This window comes from Lutra lutra, chromosome 8 (genome assembly GCF_902655055.1).
Source record: "Lutra lutra chromosome 8, mLutLut1.2, whole genome shotgun sequence".
Taxonomy (NCBI): Eukaryota; Metazoa; Chordata; class Mammalia; order Carnivora; family Mustelidae; genus Lutra; species Lutra lutra.
Window position 1 is genome coordinate 134,785,002 of NC_062285.1, and position 24,931 is coordinate 134,809,932.

At 51.3% G+C, this 24,931-nt stretch overlaps 1 protein-coding gene across 9 annotated transcripts in view; it reads right to left on the minus strand.

Moving 5' to 3' along the window:
- PLA2G6 (phospholipase A2 group VI) overlaps positions 1–23,111 on the minus strand; it is a 60,916-nt gene extending 37,805 nt beyond the window's left edge. The window contains exons 1-3 of one of the 9 annotated variants that reach the window (XM_047740735.1): positions 22,961–23,016; positions 11,968–12,001; positions 11,614–11,867 (exon numbers count right to left, since the gene is read on the minus strand). In XM_047740735.1, coding sequence (XP_047596691.1) covers positions 11,614–11,822 — 209 coding nt within the window. In that variant the 5' untranslated portion in view covers positions 11,823–11,867; positions 11,968–12,001; positions 22,961–23,016. The other 8 variants (XM_047740736.1, XM_047740737.1, XM_047740738.1 and 5 more) reach the window with 8 other exon arrangements.
- Positions 23,112–24,931: the final 1,820 nt, after the last annotated feature.

A 24,931-nucleotide genomic window follows, 5' to 3' on the forward strand; every position in this document is an offset into this window, starting at 1 on the left:
ATATTTAAATAAATAAACAAATAAAATAACAGTGATAAGAGGCACCTGGCTGGCTCAGTTGGCAACACTTGCTCTTGGGGTCGTGAGTTCAAGTCCCACATTGGGCATAGAGCTTACTTAAAAAAAATAAATTAAATAACTGTGATGGGGTGCCTGGGTGGCTCAGTGGGTTAAAGCCTCTGCCTTCGGGTCAGGTTGTGATCCCGGGGTCCTGGGATCAAGCCCCGCATCCGGCGCTCTGCTCCGCAGGGATCCTGCTTCCTCCTCTCTCTCTGCCTGCCTCTCTGCCTACTTGTGATCTCTGTCAAATAAATAAATAAAAATCTTTAAAAAAAATTAAAATAAATAAAAATAAAAATAAATAAATAGATAACTGTGATCATATTCAAGAGGATAAAACAGAAGATTTAGAATTGGGGCAAAGAACTTGAATCTATTTTAAAAAATGGAAGTTTTTTTTAGCATTAAAAAACAAGTGCTGAAGTGAGAACGTGGCCAGGTATAAAAGCAGATGGAACAACGTTGAAGAGAAAACTAGTAAATGGGAAGATAGGCCAGAAAAGAGGAAACAGAACAGAACGTGGGGAGCCAAAGGATGGAAATTGCAGGAAAGCAGATAAAAGACATAGGATATATAACAAAAAGATCTACCATACATTTAAGTAGAGCCGAAAAAAAACTGAAGAAAAGCCGTATTTGAAGAGTTCATATCTATGAACTCTTCAAAATTGATGGAAAGAAAAATGTCATAGTGATTGAAAATATCTCTGAGCCCTCCTACACACACACACACACACACACACACACACACACACACACACAAATAGAAATCCACACTTAGGGACCCTGTAGGTTTTAAAACATGGCCCCCAAATTCTTCGACACTGCTTCATTGATACATAATGTCTCTTATCATTATCCCATGATGTCTCTCAACCCTTTCGTCTGGCTCTGCAACTGCTTGACCAACAGAATAGGGCAGAGGTGATGCTGCCCTAGTTTCTGGACCAAGGTCTTAAGAGACTGGAATTTTCTACTTCAAATTTTCTCTTGGGACCCAAGTGTCACCCCCTAGGGAAACTAACACAACCCACAGGGATGTCTCCTGGTCCTGGACCCTCAGCCGGACGAACTCCCAGCCAACAGCAGGCAGCAACTTGCCAGTTGCAAGTGAGTCATCTTAGAAGTATGTTGAGTTCTGCTCAAATTGCAGATTTTCGGGCTAAGTAATTGATCGTCATTTTAAGCTGCAGAGTTTTGGGGTCTTTTCTTAAGCAACAGGAACTAAGGATGACACATATGAAACATATGTGAACATATGTGAACATACTGAAATACAACTATAATGGACACATGTACCATATTACAAAGGCTATAAACAAAATACGAAGAAATACACTAAAAAAAACAGCAGAGTTTCGAGAAAGTGATCTTCAAAGGCTGACAGCCATCTACCCAGCAGTGGAAACCAGAGATAATGGAATGACATTCTTACTTAAAGAGCTAAAAGAAAATAAATGCCAGTGGGAATTCTGTATGCAGCATGCTTCCCTTTAAGTATGGAATTGAAAGTAAAACATTTCACTAATCAGGGGTGCCTGGCTGGCTCAGGTGGGAGAATCAGCAATCCTTACTAGGAGTCGGGAGTTCGAGCCCCATGCTGGGTGTAGAGATTACTTAAATAAGTAAAATTTTTAAAGACTTTTTTCACTAGACACACAAACAAAGAAAAGAGACAAAGGCTTTGTCATTAGTAGACCTACACAATGGAAAATATGAAAGGATCTTCTTCAGGTAGAAGGAACTGATCTCATAGGGATGGTCTAAGATACAGGAAAAAAATAAAATATCGTGAAAAATGGCAAATAGGTATGTGAATCTAAATAAGGATTGGTGGCAAAATATCCTGCTGGGTTTAAAATAAAGACAGAATATATATATGTGTGTGTGTGTGTGTGTGTGTGTGTGTGTCTATGTATATATATGTAGGTATGTGTCTATATGTGGCATAGAAGCCTGGGAATAAATGGGATTTAGAAGTCCTAAGACCCATTTATTGTTCTGGAAGACACTAAAGTGCCAATTATTCTTCAATAAGGCCGAGGATGTTGTGTTACAATCTCTTGGGTTCTCTCAAGAACTGGGAAGGGTTTCAGATTTTGCCCTACTTGCAAACTAACAAGTTAGCCTGACACAGTTGCATAGACACTGGCAGAAGAAACAAGATTCCTGGGTCAAAGACAAAGGGCGATGTACTGCTCACAGCAAAGCAGTGGCCAGTTTCCATGTTTGTGCCAACTCCCTGGGATCCAGTTCCCAGAGGGTGACATGAAGAGGGCCAGGTGACACCTGCTCCCGTTGCACTAGGAGAGAGAGAAGCCTAGTGTGTTGGGAACTCGAATCTTCTACCACCGTCAACAAGCAAATCTGCCAAAACTTTGCTTTGGAAAATGATGTGATCCTTATTACATAAGAGAGTAAGCAAACCTCCCCTCTGCTCTAGGGAAAGACCCGATCTCTATCTTCTAAGACTGCTTGCTATATAAAATCCTTGTAAAGACAGCCTGGAACAAAGGAAGTCCGTGTCTCTGCTCGTAAGACTTGAGGACCCATGAGAAACCCGTGGAGAACTGTCCCCCAATAGCTATCACTAAAAGAGAATGACAGAATGCATAACTTCCAAACTGACAGGGAGGGGACACAAGGCATAATAAGAGAACATTCGAGCATGAATTACAAAACCATTACGCTAAGTGAAAAAAAAAAAAGTCATATGACGACACGCTGTATGATTAGAAGGCAAAACCATAGTGATAGAAAGCAGATCCCTGTTTGCTGGGTGCTGTGGTGGGTGCAGGGGACTTACTGCAAAGGAGCAGGGAGGGAATTTTGGAGACTACAGAAATGTTCTGCATCTTGACTGCGGTGATGGCACGGGGCAGGCATCTTTCCTGAAACTCATCAAGTGCCTCATGTCAAACTGGTATATTTCATTTTTTTGTAAGTTGCATCTCAGTAAAGCTACCTAACCTCTAGGTAGCTTAGGATCTCAAGGTCCTAAAAAAATGTTTTTTTTAAAGCAATTAAATTTTTTAAGCAATTTTTAAAAAATTTTTAAAGCAATTAAATTATCCATAATTCCGGCAAAAAAAAAAAAAACACAAACAACTAAACAAATCTGCCATCACACTGGAATATTTTAATAACGTTTACTACTCATAAACAATGAAACAAACAAACAAAAAATCCCATTAGTAAACCTGACCTGGCAGACATATATGAAACACTATTCCCACCCGCTACAGAATACATGTTCTTTTCGAGCCACACAAACCAAAGTTAGAAATACTGGACATAAACTGGGCTGTAAAGTAAATCTGAACAAATTTCAAAGACCTGAAAATACTGAGACTATGCTCTCTGACCATGATGAAACTAAGCAAGAGATCAATAACAAAAAGAGAATGAAAAGTTTTCCATACATTTGAAAATTAAGCAAGATACATACAAACTAGCAATGGTTCAAGGAAGAGGTCATGGAGAAACTCGGGAAATGTCCTGACTCGGTGGTAATGTAAATATTCTGTTATCAGCCTTGCCGGAGGGAACCTCCACCTCTGGATAGGACAAAGGAGCTTATACCAAACTAGCCTGTCTACTGAAAATGAACAGAAAGGAAGGATCGAATGCAGATGAGGACCTGGAAGTGCTGGAGGGAAACTGAGGCAGGCGAGGATACAGGGCCAAGACTGTAGAGAAGAGGGAGGCCCCGCATCTTCACTCCAGGCATTCTGGGATCTGTGATGCAGGATATGAAGGACAGAAAGGCCAGGAGGCAGCCAGATGCTGCTGGCATCCCCCCTCCAGGCTGCGCGGACAGAAGCCGGCATCCGGAGTTGCCGAGAAGACCAGAACTTGAGGGAAATCACAGGGAAGCAAGCCCAAAGTTCTACACGGAATCTTCTCTCGTAAGCTAGGCAGAGCAAGATGTCAAGAAAACAAACGGAGGGGAGCCTGGGTGGCTCAGTGGGTTAAAGCCTCTGCCTTTGGCTCAGGTCATGATCTCAGGGTCCTGGGATCGAGCCCCGAATCGGGCTTTCTGCTCAGCAGGGACCCTGCTTCCTCCTCTCTCTGCCTGCCTCTCTGCCTACTTGTGATCTCTGTCTGTCAAATAAATAATAAATAAAATCTTTAAAAAAGAAAGAAAGAAATCAAACGGAAAACAGCAGCAGAGAGGACCCAGAGTTGAGCGGAAACTGGCCAGTTTTCAGTCCTCGAAAAACAGAGATTCAAGTTCAAGGCCCGCCAGGTGGAAGGACCCTGGTAAACCAAGGCCTTCCACTGAGGCTTGAGAACTTCTATTCCCCTGAGAGTAAACATGATGACGGAGGAGTCAATTCCAGGTAGATAATCAATCCAGTGATGGAAGGCAAAAAAATAAAGCTTCTGGAAGATGCTATAGAAAAATATTCTCAACTCCTCCTGGTAGAGAAGGACTTTGTTAAACAATACCAGAAAGCAAATGGTAAAAATGAGTGACACTAACTTCCTTGAGACTAAGAACTCTTGTTTGTCAACAGATCGTATCGGAAATCCAACGGCAAGCCACTGAGGGGAGATGGCCGCAAGACACGTAACCAACAACAGGTGCGTATTTGAATAGAGAACAGAAATCTTCACCATCAGGAGGAGACCAGAAAGGCATTATCTGAGGAAGCTGAGGCTGTGTACGGTCTCAGCTCACCCATTCCACTCCCCGCTACAGACGCCTGGCAGGAAAGCATGCAAACACGCACCAAGAAAACCGGAAGCAGCCCCAAATTCCCATCTATGAATGAAGCTGAGGATAGTTAACACAGTGGAATTGTCCTGAGTGGAAGAAGCTGGACCCAGTTTCATGCAAAAATATATACAGAAATCTCACAGACAGAATGCTGAGCAGACAAGCCAGGCACAGAAGCAACTGCCTTACAAGCCAGGTTCATGGCTGGCCTTTTGGGGGCAAGGGAGCAGAAGGGGCGGGGCTCCCAGGGCGCAGCGATGTTCCACCTTTTGACGTGGGGGCTGGTTAGAGGTATCTGTGATCCGTCATTGAGCTGTGTGTACGTCTCTCTGTGCGGCGTATTTCCCTATTTTTAACTAGTTTAGAGAGAGAACAGGAGGAGGGAACTGGGGACAGCTGAACAGAGGCAGTGCCTGGGGACGAAACTGAAGTCAAGAATGAAATTTTTCAGAAGAGGGGAAAAACACGCCATATCCCAGCACATTTGCATAGCAGTGGGAAATACCTAGTCAAGAGGGAGACGTCACAGAGGAGAGAGGACAGAATTGCTGAACTGATGTCCTGCAGGGGATGAGGGGACGTTGACCTTGATGGGGACTGGCCTGTACAGTGACAACAGGGAAGCCCCAGTATGTGGGTGCGGTTGTGGGCGCCCCGGGTGGGGGCGCTCACCAGCTGCAGGTAAGCACGGAGGAGAGGGCAGGTAGGGAAGGACATGGTCAGGGTGGCCTGCTGGCCCCGAGCCCAGGGCTGCCAAAGGGCCGGGCTCACTTGAAGTGGGACAAGCAGCACGGAGGGGAGCCCCGCCAGCCATGATGGAGACCTGGAATTAACTACTGTTGGCGTTCTGCCAAGCCAAGATGACAAAGAAAGAAGAAAGCAAGCAGAGAGAGTATGCAAGGGTGTGATCATCATGAAAGGCCACGAGTTTCTGCAGGGCAAGAAGTAAAGTCCATGAACAGGACGTGGCAGGGGATGGCTGGGTTCATGTCTGCAGGGGGCAGGGAACTTGGCATTCAGAGAACAAGGGAGGAGATGGAAAGACAGGAGGTAGAGGGTGGAAAGCGGGGTGCTCGCCATTTGTATTTGTGGGAGAGCCCCTGTTACTGCTGATGACAAGGTCCAGGGAATGGCCATGTGGGCTGGGAGAGGTCTGGCCCCAAAAGCCGTGGGTGTATGGAGGGGCACTCTGCGAATTTCAGTCACCGAGTCAGGACAGGTAGTGATGGAGAGAGGGAGCTCGGGGCCACAGGCTCCCAGCCTCAGGGTGTGGGGGAAACTCCAGGACAGAGCGCGGGTTGTACAGGTCGACGTGAATTTCAAGTCCAGGGAGCAAAGGGGCACCCAGTCCCACTTCCAGGCCCAGTGGGGAAAATACCAGGAGAAAATTCTCTCAAGGCCCCCAGGGGAGAGCCAGGTTTGGGTTAGAGCCACAGGTGAAAGATTCACAGAAAACGTTGAGGACCTGGAGGACTCATAAGGTTGTCTTCTCCCTCTCTTCTAGAACCGAGCCCCCAGACAAAAACCACCTGGCATTATCTCTGGGGAGCCTTTGCTTTGGCTGGGAGTGGCCTGTGGATGAGCCCCAGGAGATCTGTGAACTTCAAAAAATCGCATGAAAATGTGCGTCTACACATGTGGGGGGCGGATGGAGAGGTCCTGGGGTCCTGGGCCAAAAAAATGGCCCCAAGAACCATTAGGCTAGAGCCGTAACTAAGTCTCCAGTTTCAGAGCTGAGCACAAGCCCCTCCTACAGGTCCCCCAAAGGGCTCCTCCTCCATCCCCATCCCTTTGTGCCTTTGCTCTCCATGTGCCTCTCCCTGCAGAGCCCTCCCTCCCTCCCTTGTAGGTCCAGATCTCACCCAGCTCCCCCCATACCCCTTTTCCAACTCCTCCTATCAAACACACATCTACCTCCAGGGGCCACGGGCTCATCACCCACTCAACAAATACTAAGCATCACAGTAGGCATTAGCAGAAAGGACTCAGCCCCAGACGCCATCCCGCAGGAGCTCGGTGGTCTAGCAGGGACACAGAAGTGCAAGCAGACACAGGCTGATCCCAGGCAGGAGGGGCTGACCAAAGTAGGGACCGTGCTAAGAGAGAAGAGAGCGGGCGAGGACTGGCCCACAGAGCAGGCAGCGGGGTACGGTGAGGACAGAGAAAGAAGTGTAAAAAGGTGAGGTCTGTCTGGGGAGCCTAAGAGCTTTACTTTGTCCGTGTTCTTTTATCTCCCTGCATGCCTCGTGCGGACCTACATTTTCTGGCTACTGCCTGAGCTCCTGGAGGACAGAGCTGCTGGATTCACCTCTGCAGGGAGAGGACGGGCTGCGGGCTGGACAGATCAGGAAGGAGCAAGCAAGGGGTACGTAGCTGGCTCAGCTTGTCTGAGGTGCTGACCGGCAGTTCCCTTTCTGAGGGCTCAAACATCAGCCCCTGGGGCGCCTGGGTGGCTCAGTGGGTTAAGCCGCTGCCTTCGGCTCAGGTCATGATCTCAGGGTCCTGGGATCGAGCCCCACGTTGGGGCTGCCTGCCTCTCTGCCTACCTCTCTCTGTCTGCCTCTCTGCCTACTTGTGATCTCTGTCTGTCAAATAAATAAATACAATCTTAAAAAAAAAAATCAGCCCCCTTTTAAGAAGCAAATATCACATGGCGCACATGCTTCGATCATTCTTTTTTTTTTTTTTTTAGATTTTATTTATTTATTTGAGACACAGAGAGAGAGAGAGAAAACACAAGCAGCGGGGAGGGGCATTGGGAGAGGGAAAGCAGGCTCCTCGCTGAGTAGGGAGCCTGACGCAGAGCGGGGCTCAATCCCAGGACCCTAGGATCATGACCTGAGCTAAAGGCAGATGCTGAACCAGCTGAGCCCCCCAGGTGCCCCCTGCTCTGATCATTCTTTCTAGGATTCCTGGAAAGAGGAGTCTTGTTTCTGCTAAGATACCAGTGAAGAGCTGGCGGGTTTCATCAAATATCACATGTCACCAGCAAATGTCAGTAGTAAATGATTAATTCGTAGCAGGAACACAAGTATGGATGTTATCATAATGTCCACACAAGGCTACCGGTGACCACCCTGGGGCTCATACAGAGGAGCCAGGGCTCTGGGCCATAGGTCAGGCCGGGGGCCCTGCTCTCCCGCTGCCCCTTCCCCCCTCTCACACTATTTCTCTAATAAATAAATTTTTTTTTTTTTAAAGGCAGGGGGCACCTGAATAAGTTGGGTAAGCATCTGCTTTCAGCTCAGGTCATGATCCTGGGGTCCTGGGATCAAGCCCCGCATCGGGCTCCCTGCTCAGTGGGCAGTCTGCTTCTCCTTCTCCCTCTCTCCCAGTTTGTGCTCACTCACTTGCTCTCTCACAATCTCTCTCTCAAATAAATAAAATCTTAAGCAGCCTGAAGAGGAAGTCTAGTAAACTGTACCTTCCTTCTAGAAACTGCAGGATGCCAGGGGCTGCAGGGAGACCCCACGAAGCCTAAGAGAAGCCCAGGGCTCTGGCCCTCGCTCCAGGGTCACACCCCAGGCCTTGGCATTGCCATTTCTGCAACTCTTCATCACCTCCCCTCCTGCTTCCCAGCTTACCCCTCAACTGCCCTGAAGCCATCAGTCCCCAGTCCCAACAGAGGACACGGCGCACAGCGGCCCTCTGCTGACACTGCCGAAGCTGCGCGAGTACATCCCACGGGTCGCACAAACCTAGGTGTGCCAGGCTCCTTGCTGGGTGCTGGGGGCTGCGCTGGGGCGAACAAGACAGACGCAGCCACAACCCTCGTGGGGTCGGTGGTCTCCCAGGAAGCCGGTCTACTAAGCACGGGGATGGAGTGCTACGGGACACGCAGAGGCAGCTCCTCTAGCCTAAAGGTCAGGGAAGGGTGAGCAGAAGTGAGGCAGGCAAAGAGGGGGAGAATGTCCGAGGCCGACGGCGTAAGAGTCCAGGCTAAAGCCAGGGGCACAAGGTAGCAAGTGCTGAGACCGGAGGGAGAAGCCAGGCTTGATCACACAGGCCCTTTCAAGCCAGGCTAAGCAGCTGATGTGTTAAGGAAACAGGGACTTCTTGAAGAATGAAGCAGGGGAGTGAGCGATCAGATTTGTCCTTTGGGACGATCTCTCTGGAAGCAGCTGGGAAGAGGATGGGAGGCAAGCAAATACAGGAAGAACAACAGGCTGGGAGACGGAGTGCGGCTGGAGTTGCGTGTGCAAGGACCATGGCCTTGAAAGAGAGCCGGCGACAAAATGGAGAACAACAGAAGCCCGGATTTTGGACTGGCGTGGGGCCGGGATACGAGTTGCACTTCCCAGCCTCCCCTGCAGTTAGTTGTGGCCACGTGACGAAGTCTCGCCAACGGGATTCAGGTGGAGGGGTGTGCCACTTCCCAGAAGGCCCTAGTGAGGAGGAGGGTGCCCTTGTTCACCCTGTCTGTCTACCTTCTGCTAACCAGGAAGGTGGCTGTGATGGCTGGATCCGGCACGGCCATCTGGGACCATGTGGTGGCCTAGAGAATGAAGCCCACATGTGGTAGAGCAACAAGACAGCAAGAGCTGGGCCCTCAGGGACTAGTGTGGGGGGTCCCAGGGGACCACTCTCTGCTGTGGTTGTCACTTAGGAGAAATCTAAAATTCTACCCTTCAAGCCAAACTTAAGCATAATTGACGGAGAAGCAGCAGACTCAAGATATGTCTGGCAGGGGAGCCCGACAGAACTCAGTAATGCCCCAGATCTTGCAGGGCAGGGAGCCCGAGGAATCAAGATCGCTCCTGGGCTTCTGGGCTGCACAACCTCGTGCAGGTTCGGCGATGCCATCTGCTGAAACAGAAATGCTTGGGCGAGAGCAGGTCAGGAGAAGAGACAAAAGAGTCCAGAGCCAAGTGAGGGACGTGAGGAATTCCGAGAGGAGACCCGTGCTTGGCTTGAAACCCCACCCAATGCTCCCTATTCTGTTCGAACGCATGGAAACACACAGCGGCACAGAAAGGAGAAATGGCTTAGAAGCCGGAAGACACGGGGCGCCTGGGTGGCTCAGTGGGTTAAAGCCTCTGCCTTTGGCTCAGGTCATGATCCTGGGGTCCTGAGATCGAGCCCCACATCGGGCTCTCTGCTCATCAGGGAGCCTGCTTTCCCTTCTCTCTCTCTCTGCCTGCCTCTCTGCCTACTTGTGATTTCTCTCTGTCAAATAAATAAATTAAATTAAATTAAAAAAAAAAAAAAAAGAAGAAGCCGGGAGACACAGATTCTGTTCCTTCACTGCTTCTCATGCAACCTTAAATGACTCACTTATTGTCCTAAGCCTCAGTGTTCTTATCTGTAAAATGGGATACTGCCTTCCTTGCTTCCCTCAACGGGTCATTGGAGGATGGCACTGCCATTTCTCTAATTCACACCATATGGGAAAGTACTACAAAGTGCCCCCCAATTAAGGGCAGTATATAAACATGCAGGTAATGCACTGCTGGCGAAGAGTTTAACCCCCTGGGATGGTAATCTGCCCACAGAGGGGCTCAAGCTTGCTGGGACAGATCTGGAGTCCTGTCAGGGGACATTTACGGCTGACAGGACTTGGTGACAGTGGAGGGCGGTGGAGCCCCACCATGTTCCTTGCCCCACCGCCCGCTGTGGGGGCCTCTGCCTCGGTTTCCCCATGCAACCAGACCCAAATTCTCCCCCCCCGATTGGCCTCTTCTGCTCTCCTCCTGTTGGCTGGACCCTGACTCCCAGCCTGCCCTTTCTGAGACTCCTGCCAGGCCTCCTCAAGGGGAATGAGCCCAGAGGTTCCCTCAGGCCTCAAATGCTCACCAGAGCCCTGAGCACACCAGGGATCCGGCCCGGGGCTATTGGCCTGTGGGCGCCCCCCACCCCACGCCTCTGCCTGCCTACAACGACCTTATCCACTCTCCTCTGCCAGACACATTCCTCCTCACTCTACGCTCTGAGGAGCTCGCCAGGAAGGGATCGCCTGCTTGTGTCCTCACTGTCCGCTTCTACCCACAGCTCTCCTCACGTGGTTGGTACGATGCCTGCCAGGCATGTGGCCTCCACTCAAGACTGCACATAAAGGCACGGAGCATATCTTGTCATCTCACAGTGCCAGCGGGGCCTGGCCCAGGGCCTGGAACTCCTGAGCCACCACAGATGCCTGGTGCCCGGTGAAGAGATGGACGGCGGGCTGGCCAGACGGATGAACGAACGGAAAAAGGCCCATCAGCACTTGCCCAGCTCAGCACCAGTCTGCCAAGCTCCTCAGGACCCTGCATTTTGGGTGCCCGGCCACTCCTCTCCCTTTATGCCAACCAGCCCTGCCCCTGGGTTCCTACCCTTCCCTTCAAGCCCACGGGAGACCCAGCATGCCCGGAAAAGTGACCACTGTCCACCCAACACACTTTCTTGAACAAACCTTGGCCAGCCCCTACAAGGGCAGTCATGCCTTTAAAGACCCAGAGTTATAGGGGAAGCCTGGACTTTACCCGATTTGACCCTGCAAGCTCTCCTGTCTTTCCTCCTTCCCTCCCTCTGCGGGGGCCCAGCCAGAGGCAGGGAAAAGCCAGGCCTTCTACCCTCACGCCCCTGCTGTGGGGACCCTGCTGGGCCAGAAGGTAGGATCTAGGAGGTCCCTCTTCCCACCCCCTCCCACCCTTCTCCAGAGCCCTCAGATGCTTGGCCCCAGGAAGCTGCTCTTCAGGCCGGGACCGCCAGTCTGAGGAGCCCAAGGAAAGGGTGTGTGTGTGTGTGTGTGTGTGTGTGTGTGTGTGTCTGTGTGTGTGTGTGTGTCTGTGTGTGTCTCTGTGTGTGTGTGTGTGTGTGTGTGTGTGTGGCAGCTGTCGACCGTCACCCACCGGAATCCACTCTGTGAGTTTCTGGGGTTGACCAGGATGCAGTCCCAGGTGTGATTGGGAATGTTCTGGAACAGAATCAGCTGCCCTTCCTCCTGAACCCGGCCACTCGAGGTGTAGTCCGCCACAGCCACCTCCTTCACCCGGAACGGGTTCGAGAACAAGTTGGTGACGCTACTCAGGGTATTGACCAGGCGCCCAAAGAACTGCATCTTCTGTGGGGCGGGGGGCTGGGCCCCACCGCCTGCCCCCTCAGCCTGGAAGAAAACGGGGTCTCTGGTCAGCTGGGCTCGGTCTCCCATGCCCACCTCACCAAGGACAGCAGTTCCCTGCTCAGGCTCCCAGACGGCTCCCCACCAGTGCTGGTCCTCTGCTTCCGGCCAGGAGGGACCTGGAAAGGGGGGAAGAGAGAGAGAGACGACGCTGAGTCAGGGGTGAGAAGTCCTGACGGGCAGCTTCAGAGTGGCCACCATCCACGGAGGACCAGAAGCGTCCCGCTTCCGGGCCAGGGTCCCCCCAGAGCCTCAGCTCTCTCATCTGCGGTACGGACCCTATCGCTCAAGGAGACGACAGACAGGAAAATGCGGTCACAGACGATCCTGCCCTGTCCAAAGGGAGGGGCTCTTGTCAGCGCTCAGAAAGCTTGGCGTGAGTCATTACAATTCAACCAACAAAACCAGGGTCCCCTCTCGACCAGATACAGCCAGGGGACTGGGATCGGCCCACACTCCATCAGGGGACGGGGACCGTGGGCATTTTTGGTGCCTGCTACCACTGCTCTTTCTCAAGGAGCTCTGAGAGAACACGAAACCAGGTGCCTCAGAAATGAACGTGAACGTGAAGACTCAGCAGCAGTGAACGTGTATGTGGATGGAAACGTTACACTTGCAGATTCCAAGGGTCCCAGTTTCTGCTGTGGAAACTGTCCCCAGTTTGGGGGACAGAATGAGATGTCACATATTTGCCTAGGTTCCCAGAAAGCGTACTGCATTCCTAAGGCAGTGCCACCAAAGTCGGGTGACATTTAGCTGGAGGTTGCCTCTGGCTCCGCTCCAGGAAGTCACCCGCCAAAAGTGCAGCCCAGACACTGAGGACAGAGCATGGAAGTGTGGGCACTCCAGAGGGGAGAAGATGCGTCAGTGGACACTGGTCACACTCTGGCTCAGCTGTTGAGATGATCAAGCTTAGGGATAAAAGGAAGAACAAGAAGCCCCAAAGAACCACAGATAAAGGGAGGAAGGGCCAGTAATGATAATTAGACCAGGAGACCGAGTACTTCCTGGGCACGGGCCCTAAGCTTTACTTTATGCGACTGTCCCCTTTCAGTTTCTGCAAAGGCAGAGGGCTGGAGCAAAACCGTGTTCCCATCCTTTCCTGCTGTGTGTCCTTGGGCAAGTCACTTAACCCCTCTGTGTCTCAGTTTCCTTATCTGTAACATAAGAACCACGGCAGAGCCCAACAGTAGAACCTGGCAGACAGTAACTGCTCCATAGGCATCAGGCCTCATCACTTCCTTCGCCCTCCCTTTAATGCACAAAGAAATGAAGATGGCGACTTAAAGAGCTCTAGAAGCATCCTGAAGCTTTGTAATGTCCTTCCTCTTAAAATCAGTAGTAAGATGTGGTGTGAGCAGACTATGAGCCTCAATGTCCCCTTTACAATGAGGATAATGCTCGGGGCACCTGAGTGGCTCAATCGGTTGAGCGTCTGACTCTTGATTTCAGCTCAGGTCATCTCAGGGTCACAAGATCGAGTCCCACATCAGGCTCTGCACTCAGTGGGGAGTCTGCTTGGGATTCTCTCTCTCCCTCTGCCCGTCGCACTGTCCTCACTCTCTTTCACTTGCTCTCTCTAAAATCAATTTTAAAAAATGAGGACAAGCTCCCCTCTTTGGCACTTTGAGGATTAAACAAGAATGGTCTTAAGAATGTTTAGACCATGGGGCGCCTGGGTGGCTCAGTGGGTTAAGCCTCTGCCTTCGGCTCAGGTCTCGATCCCAGGGTCCTAGGATCGAGCCCCGCATCGGGCTCTCTGCTCTGCAGGGAGCCTGCTTCCTCCTCTCTCTCTCTCTCTCTCTGCCTGCCTCTCTGCCTACTTGTGATCTCTGTCTGTCAAATAAATAAATAAAATCTTAAAAAAAAAAAAAGAATGTTTAGACCAGAGGCGCCTGGGTGGCTCAGTCGGTTAAGCATCTGCCTTCGGCTCAGATCACGATCCCGGGATCCCAGGATCGAGCCCACATTGGGCTCCCTGCTCAATGGAGAGCCTGCTTCTCCCTTTCCCTCTGCTCCTCCCCCAGCTCATGTTCTCTCTCTCAAATAAATAAAATCTTTAAAAAATTAAAAAAAAAAAAAAAAGAATGTTTACACCTGTGTCAAGTTCCTTCTTCCTTCTGCACTCAGGAACCAAGAGGACACAGGCTGGGGTGCCTGCGCCCCTTCCCAGAGCCAGGGAGAAAGGTATGGGAACTGATCCCTGGAAAAGAAACCCCAGAGATGGAAGGCATGGCACACACATCAGTGGGCCCTGTAGTGATTTTCATTTGACACAGAAACAGAAGGAAATTTGGCACCCAACATTACAGAAATTGTAAATTGGGACGTGTTCACTCCAGATAGCACTAAGAGCTGTGACTGTGAAGCTTACAACTCAGGAAGCACGAGGGGGTGTTACAGACCCCGGGGCATCGAGTCCACGGAACTCCCTGTGCTGGTTGTGGGCTGCGAGATCGGTCTGGGAGGCCCTGACCTCCCCCTGCAGCCTCTCCCCGTTGTCCCACCCTGTCACGCACAACTGCAAAAAGCACTGCTGTCCCCGCCCCCCTCTCCCTCTCCACATTGATCTGCATTGATCAATTGATTGACATTGATACGTCCTTCCTCTCCTCTATCCTCCTGCTGGATCCTACACACCAAACACTCATGTGCCTCTCTGTGCTCTGGTCCTGGTCCAAGGATTTCACATACATAATTTTTTTTTTTAAGATTTTATTGATTTATTTGATAGGCAGAGATCACAAGGAGGCAGAGAGGCAGGTACGGGGAGAGAGAGGAGGGGAAGCAGGCTCCCTGCTGAACAGAGAGCCCAATGCGGGGCTCAATCCCAGGACCTGAGATCATGACCTGAGCCGAATGTAGAGTCTTAACCCACTGAGCCACCCAGGCGTCCCCACATACACAATCTTTCATCCAGACCACCACCCTGGGGTGCGTGGGTGGCTCAGCTGGTTAGGTGCCCGACTCTTGATTTCGGCTCACGTTGTGATCTCAAGGTCATGAGATGGACCCCACGCTGGGCTCTGAGCTCAGCAGGGAGTCTGCTTGATTCTCTCTCTCTGCCCCTCCCCCTGCTTGCATGCTCTCTCTCTCAAATAAATAAATAAGATATTTTTAAAAATCTGCACCATCATCCTATGAAATTGTCACATTATCTTGGTTTAACATATGAGAAAATCAAGGAAGAGAGAGGGAAATGGGCCCTACGTCACACAGCCAGTGGGGGAAAGAGCAAGAATTAGAGCCAGACAGCAGGTTCTAGATTATCAGAGCCTTTTAAGGACAGGTACCCGGTCTTTGCCCCTCTGTACGCTCACCCCCGGCTCAGGCTTGGCCCATAGAAAGTCTGTTGAAACATAATTTAACTGAGTAAAAATTACAGAGCAAAAAAATAAGGGTGACAAACAAATACCAAAATACTATGAGGATATTGGGTTTATGGGCCATTTTTTTTTTCCTATTTACCAAATGGTATGGAAAATGTTTCTTCTTTTTTTTTTTTTTATGATTCTATTTGTTAAAGAATGTAAGAGGGTAGGCTGAGCCCCTGGGGCCCACAGTTGGGGAGATGGAGGCCCAGGGGTGAGGACCAGCTTAGGAAAGAGCACAGACACTGCCCAGAGAGTAGGTGGGAGGCACTGGGAGAGGCGAGGAGCTCCCCGGCACCTCCTACGGGGAGTCAGGAGCACCAGCACCCATGAGCCCACGTGAGGTTAAGGGGATAGTCACACACCTGGATGGCAGCCTGGCCACCGGGTCCGGCTCCCTCCCAGCCTTCCAGGGTGGGCGTGAGGGTGAAATGACACAATGGAGGGAAAGTGTCCAGAACGCTCACTGGCCAAATGTGGGCACACAAATAGTGGCCATTGTTATCAAAAGGTGGAAGAAAGGAAATGGACCCCCCTGGGCCACATCCTGGAACAATCGTAACAGAGCAGCCCGGAAAGCAGCCAGTGAGCAGACAGAGCGCATGCCCATGCTTCCTTCTCACCACTGTGCTCTTCCTCCCATCGCACCCCTAACCTCAGAACTCGGGTTCTTTCCAGCCCAGCTGCGGGGGTTGGGAGGGGGGGATGCTCAGCTGGGGAGTAGCCCCCTCCCTCCCGGCTTCCTCCTCCTCTTGATTCTCACAGCCCCTTGCTCTTGACCTCCCCATAGGGTCAACATTTGCTTTTACCTGCTGACAACTGTCCTCTGTGGCTCCTCACCTGGGCTGGCTCCCTGCGCGGAGATGACGCAGGTGACACCAAGGTCACGTGACAGGGGCTGTCCGCTCCTGGGCACCGGAGGCTTTGAGTAGCTCTCAGATGCCTCACACAGGAAAGCCACAAACCCAAGAGCTTTGCAGTGAGGGGGACGCTGACAATTGTGCCTGTCTACTCGTGCAGTTTCCAGGTGTCCATTGTGACTGCCCTACAGGGAGGCCGGAGATTTCTGGCCTGTTCTCTTTACTTCTGCTCCCCCATCCCCTGTCAAAGGCCCCTGCCTGCCTGCTTGACTCCTTCAGGGAAGGCTTAGGAAGCTGCTGCTGGGGAAGGTAGCCCTCAAGGAGAGGAGCGGTCAGGCAGGAAGGACAAGCACTAATGTCCCCATTTTAGAGACGAAGTAACTGAGGCCCAGAAAGGCCTCAGATTGTGGGTGTTGGGCAAGTTGAAGTGGGACATGTTGATGGCCACCAAAAAAAAATAAACAGAAAAAAGAAGCAGTACTGGGGCCAGAGGGAGATGGGAACCCGCAGGTGGCATCTTTGGTGATTCCCCAAAAGCGGCTGGTTGGGTTCATAAAATGAGTAGTGCCAGGGGGACCCCAAACCCAGTTCCCCGTCCCCTTGCAGGAAAGAGTCAGGCAAGGACAGCTGCGTGGGGTGACTCTTAAGCCGAACAGTGCAGTGGGGACCCGCGCCACAGATGGAGCGAAAGAGAACGTACAGGAGGGCACGGGGCCAGGAGCCTGCGGGACCCGGCCGGGAACGAGCATTCTCCTCAGGCTCTGGCAGCACACAGGGACTTGTGGGCACCGTCGTGCCCCACGTGAATACTGGTCACCACGGAGCCGCCCTGCCACATTGCTTTAGAGCCGTGCTCCGGGCCAGCCTGTGACCTGGGCACATTATGATGAGTTTGCCGACGCAGTTACAAGCTCAAGAAGCGCAAGAGAGGGGGCGCCTGGGTGGCTCAGTGGGTTAAGCCTCTGCCTTTGGCTCAGATCATGATCTCAGGGTCCTGGGATCGAGCCCTGCATTAGCCTCTCTGCTCAGTGAGGAGCCTGCTTTTCCCCTCTCTCTCTGCCTGCCTCTCTGCCTACTTGTCTCTCTGTCAAATAAATAAATAAAATCTTAAAAAAAAAAAAAAAGAAGAAGAAGAAGAAGAAGAAGCAGTACAACGGAGGCTGAGAAGTGTGTGTCTGGTTACCCGGGCGGTGGGGGAGAACCCCGCCCTCAGATGTCTGCTTCCACCTCAGCCATGAGCTCCCTGAGACCCCAGGCAGGTCTCGAGCAAGAGAAGAAGCCCAAAGCCGCCAGGCACTGGGCCCTAACCCCCGACCTCCTAATCTGGCCAGTTCTCTCTTTCAGAGAAAAAGAGAAAAGCCCTGAACTGTCAAACCTTCTGGCCTGTCCTCCCTGGAACGTCCTCCCCGCTGCCCCCTTCACTCCCATCTCCATCAGACCCTCTGCTTGTCCTTCAAGGCCCAGCGGCAACCCCCTATGGAGGCTCAGAGCCCCAGACTGGTCCCTCCCGCAATGCTCCTAGCTTGCATTAGACCCCTCCGGTCCACAAGCACCCCTTGAGGGCCAAGTCCACTATCCACCCCTACAAGCCCTCTATGCCTACCTCGGGATGCAAATCGGATGCTTCCACTTGCCCTGTGGCTCCGCATCACCTTCCAGAGAGAGCCCAAGCTCAAGGGCAGGGAGGCAAGCGTCCACATGACCGGGCCAGCCCACCTCCTGCTCACCTACTCCAGCCATGCTGCACCGGACACATCCCAGAACATGCCACCGTCACACCTCCACGTACCCGCCCAACCTCCCGCCTACACTGTGCTCCCCACTTCGCTCAGCGGTCTCATGTCAGACAAATGAATAAACCCTTCCTGTCCTTCAAGAACTGGCTCAGAATCCTAAGATTCTGAAGAATCCTACCGTGTGGGCCTCCTGGGTGGCTCAGTCATTAAATGTCTGCCTTTGCTCAGGTCATGATCCCGGGGGTCCAGGGACAGAGTCCCACGTCAGGCTACCTGCTCACTGGGGAGCCTGTTCTCCCTCTGCCTTTCTCTCTCTCTCTGCCTGTCTCTCATGAATAAATAAAATCCTAAAAAAAAAAAAAAAAAAAAATCCTATCTTGTGCCTCCCCTCCTCTCACCCCTGGAGGCACCCCTCACCCTGCCCAGCGGCTCCCCCAGAGGAGCATTTGTCCTGTGATAATCATGGTGCATCTGTTGGTTTGAGTCGGCCCCCTCTTTATTTATTTCTTAACGCGAGCACATGGACTGCTGTTCCTGATGAATAGTGAATATTTAAGAAATGTTTGGTGAATGAGTGAGGACAAATGAGTAAGCCCGGGAAGCCCATGGGGCCGTCACCGTCGAGGCCCCTCCCCTCCTCTCTTACTCCCTGGCTGGTGGTAACAGACCATGTACCCTATTCCCCACCCACTCTGGGCTACCCAGCACACCACCACCGTGGAAAGGCTCAGAACATTTATGGGGCACCTGCTGTGCTTTCCGAGTGGCACTGAGCTATGATCTGGAAAGTCTGGCTTTACACACCTGAAGCTCATTCGGGCTCTAAGCAAGGACACCCTACAAGCCCTGTGCTTCACTCCTGACAAAGCCTGGCTGGAGGGACAGGCCAGCTGCCCCTGGCGGTGCGTGATAGGATCCCTCTGGCAGCCGGGCCAGGAAGCTGACCTCACGCGACTGGCCTCCTGGGGGATACTGGGAGCACACACAGAACCGCTCAAGTTGGGAAGCAGGCTTCCCGAGCCCCGGCTGCTTACAACAGGATGTCCCATGACTGGAACAATTGGCACAGGCCAGCAATCCCCTCCTGTGCAGCTCAGGTTGCCCCCATCCACTGCCCTGGCAGGATCACCAAGGGCACCCAGGCCGGCCCCAAGCACCACCGCCTTCCTTCCTTCATCCCCACCAGCCGCGCCTCTCAGCACAGGAGCGCCTCACCACATGCTGGCCTCTGCCCTCTCACAAGACCACCCCCCTCTATGGTTGGCCCAGGGTTCCCCCATCTGTTAGCTGTCCCCAAGCTCACAAGGGCCCATGAAGGAAGGAAGGTGTGGGTGCTAACCCTGTCTGGCACAAAGGGAAACTGAGGCCCAGAGAAAGGATGTGGGAGGTGTTGCCTGGCTGCTGGACTCATGGCTTCTTCCGACCCCTGAACTGCACTAGGAAGAGGGCCTGCAAACAGTAGGTGCTCAATTAGTGCATAAGGTAAGACTGGATTTGGAAGCAGGGCTTAGGTCAAATGTCCTTTCCATCCCCCACCCAAGCCTCTGGACCTACAAAGCTGCCTCTAGAACAAAATGTGCCTTCAAGTGTTCTCTCTGACCCCAGCTCATCTCAAACTCGTGCCTAATGTGAGCGAGGAATGGGGAAGGGCTCACCCCCATCACTTTACACACAAGACAACGCAGCTGCATTCACCCAGCACCCACTGAGTACATGGCACCTCACCAAGTGTCTGAGGTAATTACCACATTTAATCCTCGAAACACTCCGACGAGAAGGTGTACTTCCACCCACATGACACGCAGGAAACTGAGGTACAGGAGCTTATGTGACTTGCCAGGGTCTGAACCCCATTAGTTAGCCTCGGGAGCACCACCTTAACATCCTCAAACTGCCTTCAGGAGAAAGCCTGAATGGCAAGTGGCTGAGTGGCTTGATTTTCAGCCTCTTGTCCTCCAAAAGCTAAGGCGCCCATCTAAAAATGCACTGCCATTCATACGAGCCGGAGCAAAATGCCCTTCAGGAAAGGAAAAGGTGTCTTTTTCATTTGCCCTGCTTAGCGGGACCACAGCTGGTGGCACATCGCCCCAGACATGTTGCTGAAGCTTTCAAGGACGGGAGACACTGATAACTTGAACAGATCGTTGGGCTCGTGCCTAAGGGACAGGGTGCCCATTTTATGAATCAATTTATGATTCACTCTATAAATATTTATCAAGGACCTACTCAGGGGCAAGCTTTGTTCTGACTGCTGAGACTCCACTAATCAACTAAACAGACAAAAATCCCAGCCCTTGGGGCGCCTGGGTGGCTCAGTGGGTTAAACCCTCTGCCTTCGGCTTGGGTCATGGTTTTAGGGTCCTGGGATCGAGCCCCACATCAGGCGCTCTGCTCGGCGGGGAGCCTGCTTCCCCCCCTCTCTCTGCCCCCTTGTGATCTCTCTGTCAAATAAATAAATAAAATCTTAAAAAAAAAAAATCCCTGCCCTCCTAGATCTCCTACTTTAGCGAGGGCTCTAAATAGTAAAGAAGATCAAAAGGCAAAGCATATTCATAGGTTTTAGGTACCGGGTAGATGCTGAGAAGAAAAGGGAACCGAAGAAGGGGGATCAGAAATGCTGAGGTAGAGACTCAAATTTTAGACAGGGTGACCAGGGAAATCCTGACAAGAACTTGACCTTGAGTAAAGACTGAAAGGAAATGAGGCCAAAACCCGTATGGATATCTAGGTGAAGAAATGTCCAGGTAAGGGAAGAGCAAGTGCAAAGGCCCTTGGGCTGCAGCATGACTGATGAGTTCCAGGAAAGGCAAGGATGCTGGACATCGCTGGACGCCAGGGAGGTCAGAGAGGTAACAGAGGGCCATCTGAGTATAAATGAGAGAAGCCATTGCAGGGCCTGGAGCAAAGCTGCCATGTTAACACATCACTGGCCAGATGAGGAGTGTAGAGAGCCTGCAAGGGTAATCCGACAGCTTCAGCCAGAGCATCTGAAAGACTACTGCCATTTCCTACTCAAGATGGGAAAGTAAGTGGAAGGGACAGACACTGGTGGAAGGGGCAGGGGGGATGAAGGGGATATATATCAGGAACTTAATTCTAAATACCTTTAACTTTGAAATGCCCTTTTTGAGGTGTTGAACAAGCAATTCTATAAGTGAGCCTATCATTCAGGGGGAAAGATCTAGACTGGACCAGAGATATAAATTTGGGAGTTGTCAGAGATGGTACTTAAAGCTATGACATTGGATGAGGTCACCTGAAAAATGAGGATGGACTAAAATAAAAGAGAGAGAGAGAAGAGCCATGTCAGGCATGGACCTATTAAAAATGTTCTCCCAGGGACCACCCTCTACAAGGAGAAGCTCTAAACGAGGCCTCCTCTCCACTACAACCCCCTCGCCCCTTCCGCACACACACACCCACAACACATGTGCAAACACGCGCAAACAGAACGCTTCCTCTGTCTCTTGGTGATGTCATTCTGCTGAGCGAGAAGAAAGTTCTCATCGAGGATACTGTCCCCTAATGAGAAAGCAATCCATGGAAGGGAGAGAAAGTGCAGCAGTGAGCCTCACAGAGTCTAAGCAATCACATGGGCTCTACTGTTTGTAGGTGACCTCAGGAAATTCATTCACACTCTTTCTTATGTTAAATAGGAATAACATTCGCTATATCATGGGTATATTTGTTTAAATAAATGAGGAATGAATGAATGAATGGTAAAAGCAACATACCTACAAAAGAACCTGACTCAGAGCAGATGACTGATAAATACTGTCAAATGCTAAGTGCAGACAGCGGTCCTCTACCTGTCTTTCCCTCTTTTGTCATTTTATCCCTTTCTCTTTCCTGGCTGGGACACAACAGTGAAACCACACATTTGTATGGGACCATGCTGGTTTCAAAGCTCTGCCTTCTGCATTTCTTTCAAATTTTCAATCTCACAGCAGCCTTATGAGGGCAGGAAACATAATCCCCCTGCCACGGACAAAAAAACTGCAACTTGGGACAAAAAACAGCCTCCAAACTCCAGGAACATTTTAGGGCAGAGACAATAACAAAAACACCGCATACAGCCCAAGGGTGGGGAACCTGTGTTGCCAAACCAAACCTGCCTAACATCCTGTTGGGTGGGCAAAAGGGCAGGTGAGGGAAAGACCCAGAAGCTCAGGGGAAGGGAAGGTATTTGTTTGGGGTCACATGAGTAGTCCATTAAAAAGAAAAATGGGCACAGATCCCTGAGCCCTGTGCCCTCCTTGTCCCACACCCACGGGACCTGCCCATCCCAGTCACATGGTCAAACAGGTTATGCCTTCCTGGTCACCAGCTTCCAAGCCATCTCTGGGCACAGAATTGGTGGGTTGGGAGACGCTGGGGTGAAGATACTATGCGGAAGGAGGGAGCACGGTGGGGCGCAGGCACAGATGAAATCTGAGGCACGTGAGAGACAATAAGCCTCGGTGAGAAGCAGAAAGATGGAAATCAGAAAACGGGGAAAGTAAAAAAAAAAAAAAAAAAGAAAGAAAGAAAAGAAAAAGAAAGAAAGAAAGAAAGGGGGTAGAGTAAAATAGACAAGAGGGGAGACACAAATAGAGAAATGCAGAAAACAGATAAAGTGGGGGATTAGGTGGGAATACAGAGGCAGAAAAGTCGGGAGCATGTATGAAGGGCACAGGAAAGACAATGGGACAATCAATGCAGCCCAGAGTGGAAACTGGGGGCCCTGAGAGGCACTGAGAGTCGGAGGGAGACAGGAAGGGGCTGACCAAGGAAGTTGGGTATAGAGGGGAGACACACAAGGGAGACCAGGGTACTAAGGAGGGACCCAGGGCCGAAGCTGGCGTCCCTGGGGAGGTCACAAGTTCGAAATGAGACAAGACCTGTCACAGATGGAAGTTGGGGCGCTGGGGAAATCAAAGGGCGGAAGCTGCGTGCACTCAGAGGGTCACACAAGGGTCAATGGAGGACACGACTAACAATTGGGGAGCACAAGGGAGGTCCGAAGGAGGGTTTGGGTGGAGACCACGGAAACTGGGGCGAGCAGGAGGTTTGGGGAGGAGGTTTGGGGAAGGGCCCCCCCCAGGCCCCGCCTCCCCTGCGCCGTCACTCACCTCAGCTTACTCAGCACTTCTACTTCCTTCTACTTCCGCAAACAAACGAGGCCGGTCCCACGTGACGGCCTGGCCACTACCCTCCGCCAATCAGCGAAGCCCGTGCTCCGGTCGGGACTCGAGAGGAAGGCGGGGGCGGGGCTCCGCCATGTTTTCTAACTGCCCAATGGAAGGGGCTTCCAGTGCCGAGGGAGGCCGGGCTTCGGTCTGGAGCCAATCCTCTGCGGCGGGGCGCGGCCACGTCTGTGCGAGGCGGAAGGACCTCGTGCCGGCTCGTTGGCGGACATGTTGGTGAGGGGCGGGAGTCTCCTCCTCCGCCTTCCACCTCCCGAAACAGTCTGGAGCCCTGGAGTCTGACCCTAAGGTTCGCAATGGCTCGGCTCGTAAAGATAAAAGTGAAACTAGCAAAGACGCAGGGCGTGGCAGGGAAGAACCTGCTTAGATTTTTTTTTTTCCGGGGACCCCCAGATTGAGTAACTTAAGAATATGGGACGCCGAGTTAAATTTGAATTTTGGCTCAACGACCAATAATTTTTTAGTTTGAACCAAAAACACGAAGTAGGGTTGTGCTAAGGAAGTGTTCGGCGTTACTTAGCAGCTCTACAGCAAGCTGATCTCGGGAAGTATCCTCACACTTTTAGGAGAAACGTGGGCAAATGACTTGGTCTCTGCGATCTCATCCTTAATAAGGACGTTGTGACCTAGCGATAAATTCATCTCTGTACCTGCACGTAGTGGGATTTCAACAAATGGTCGCTATTATCATTAGTAATGCAGAGAAGGGCACACTGGCGAGGGGGTTGTCGTGACAGCTTTGTTTCTGTGGAGCAGATCCTATCCACTAATACCCGTATAGAGCTTCACCTGTTACAAAGTAGTCTGATTTCACATCCATCACCCCTGAAGGGTAGTCGCTCTTGTCTGCACTTCACATGTGAGGAGACTGTTCCTTAAACTAAGATTTGAATTTTGCTCACGAGTTTGAGCTTTGATTGAGAGAACTGGGTGAAGACTCCGACTTCTCGCTGAAAATATTTTGCCCTCCACACCCCAAACACGTGAAGTTAGTGCGATGGTTATCAGGGAGCTTGCTTGCAAAAGGCCGGGCATTTCACCCTCTGCAGAGTAATCTGACCCAAGTCTTCAGCAAACACCCCGGTATTCACAGTGGATCTGCAGGACAAGTTTGGCAACACAGACACACAACTGAATCTGAAATGGAGAAAAGGCTGAGGGAGGCTGGATCAACCATTAAAAACCCTCAAAGATCCACGAAAGAAAAATAATCTCGGGGCCTCGTGAAATTGAGTGTCCCTCCCCTAAGTATTTCTGGTGAAAACTGTGAAATGAGTGGATAAAGCAAGAGAGGGGGGTTAGGGGATTATTAGGAAGCACTGAATGAGCAAGTAATGGGAAGGGAGGGGACAAATAAGCATGATGGGATGCACTCTGTTGGCTTTCTGTTGGACGTTTGCATTGGAGCAGTTCAAGTCCAAGAGCTTCTCTGGAGGGGTTGTGCCAGAAACATCTCAGAGGGGCTTACCTGCAGCTACAAACATCTCAGAGCAAAATGTCCGCTTTCTAGGAGCCCAGAATCTGAGAGTCAGACTAGACCAAGCCCCCTCCCTCATAGTTGGATAGAAATTTAACTAGGGGCTGCCTGGGTGGCTCAGTGGGTTAAGCCTCTGCCTTCAGCTCAGATCATGATCTCAGGGTCCTGGGATTGAGCCCCACATCAGGCTCTCTGCTAGGCAGGGAGCCTGCTTCCTCCTCTCTCTCTCTCTCTACTTGTGATCTCTCTCTGTCAAATAAATAAAATCTTAAAAAAAAAAAAGAAATTTAACTAACTGGGGTGTCTGGGTGGCTCAGTCGGTTAATCGTCTGACTCTTAGTTTTGACTCAGGTCATGACCCCAGGGTTGTGAGATCCAGCCCCGCATTGGCCCCATGCTCAACCTGCTGGGAGTCTGCT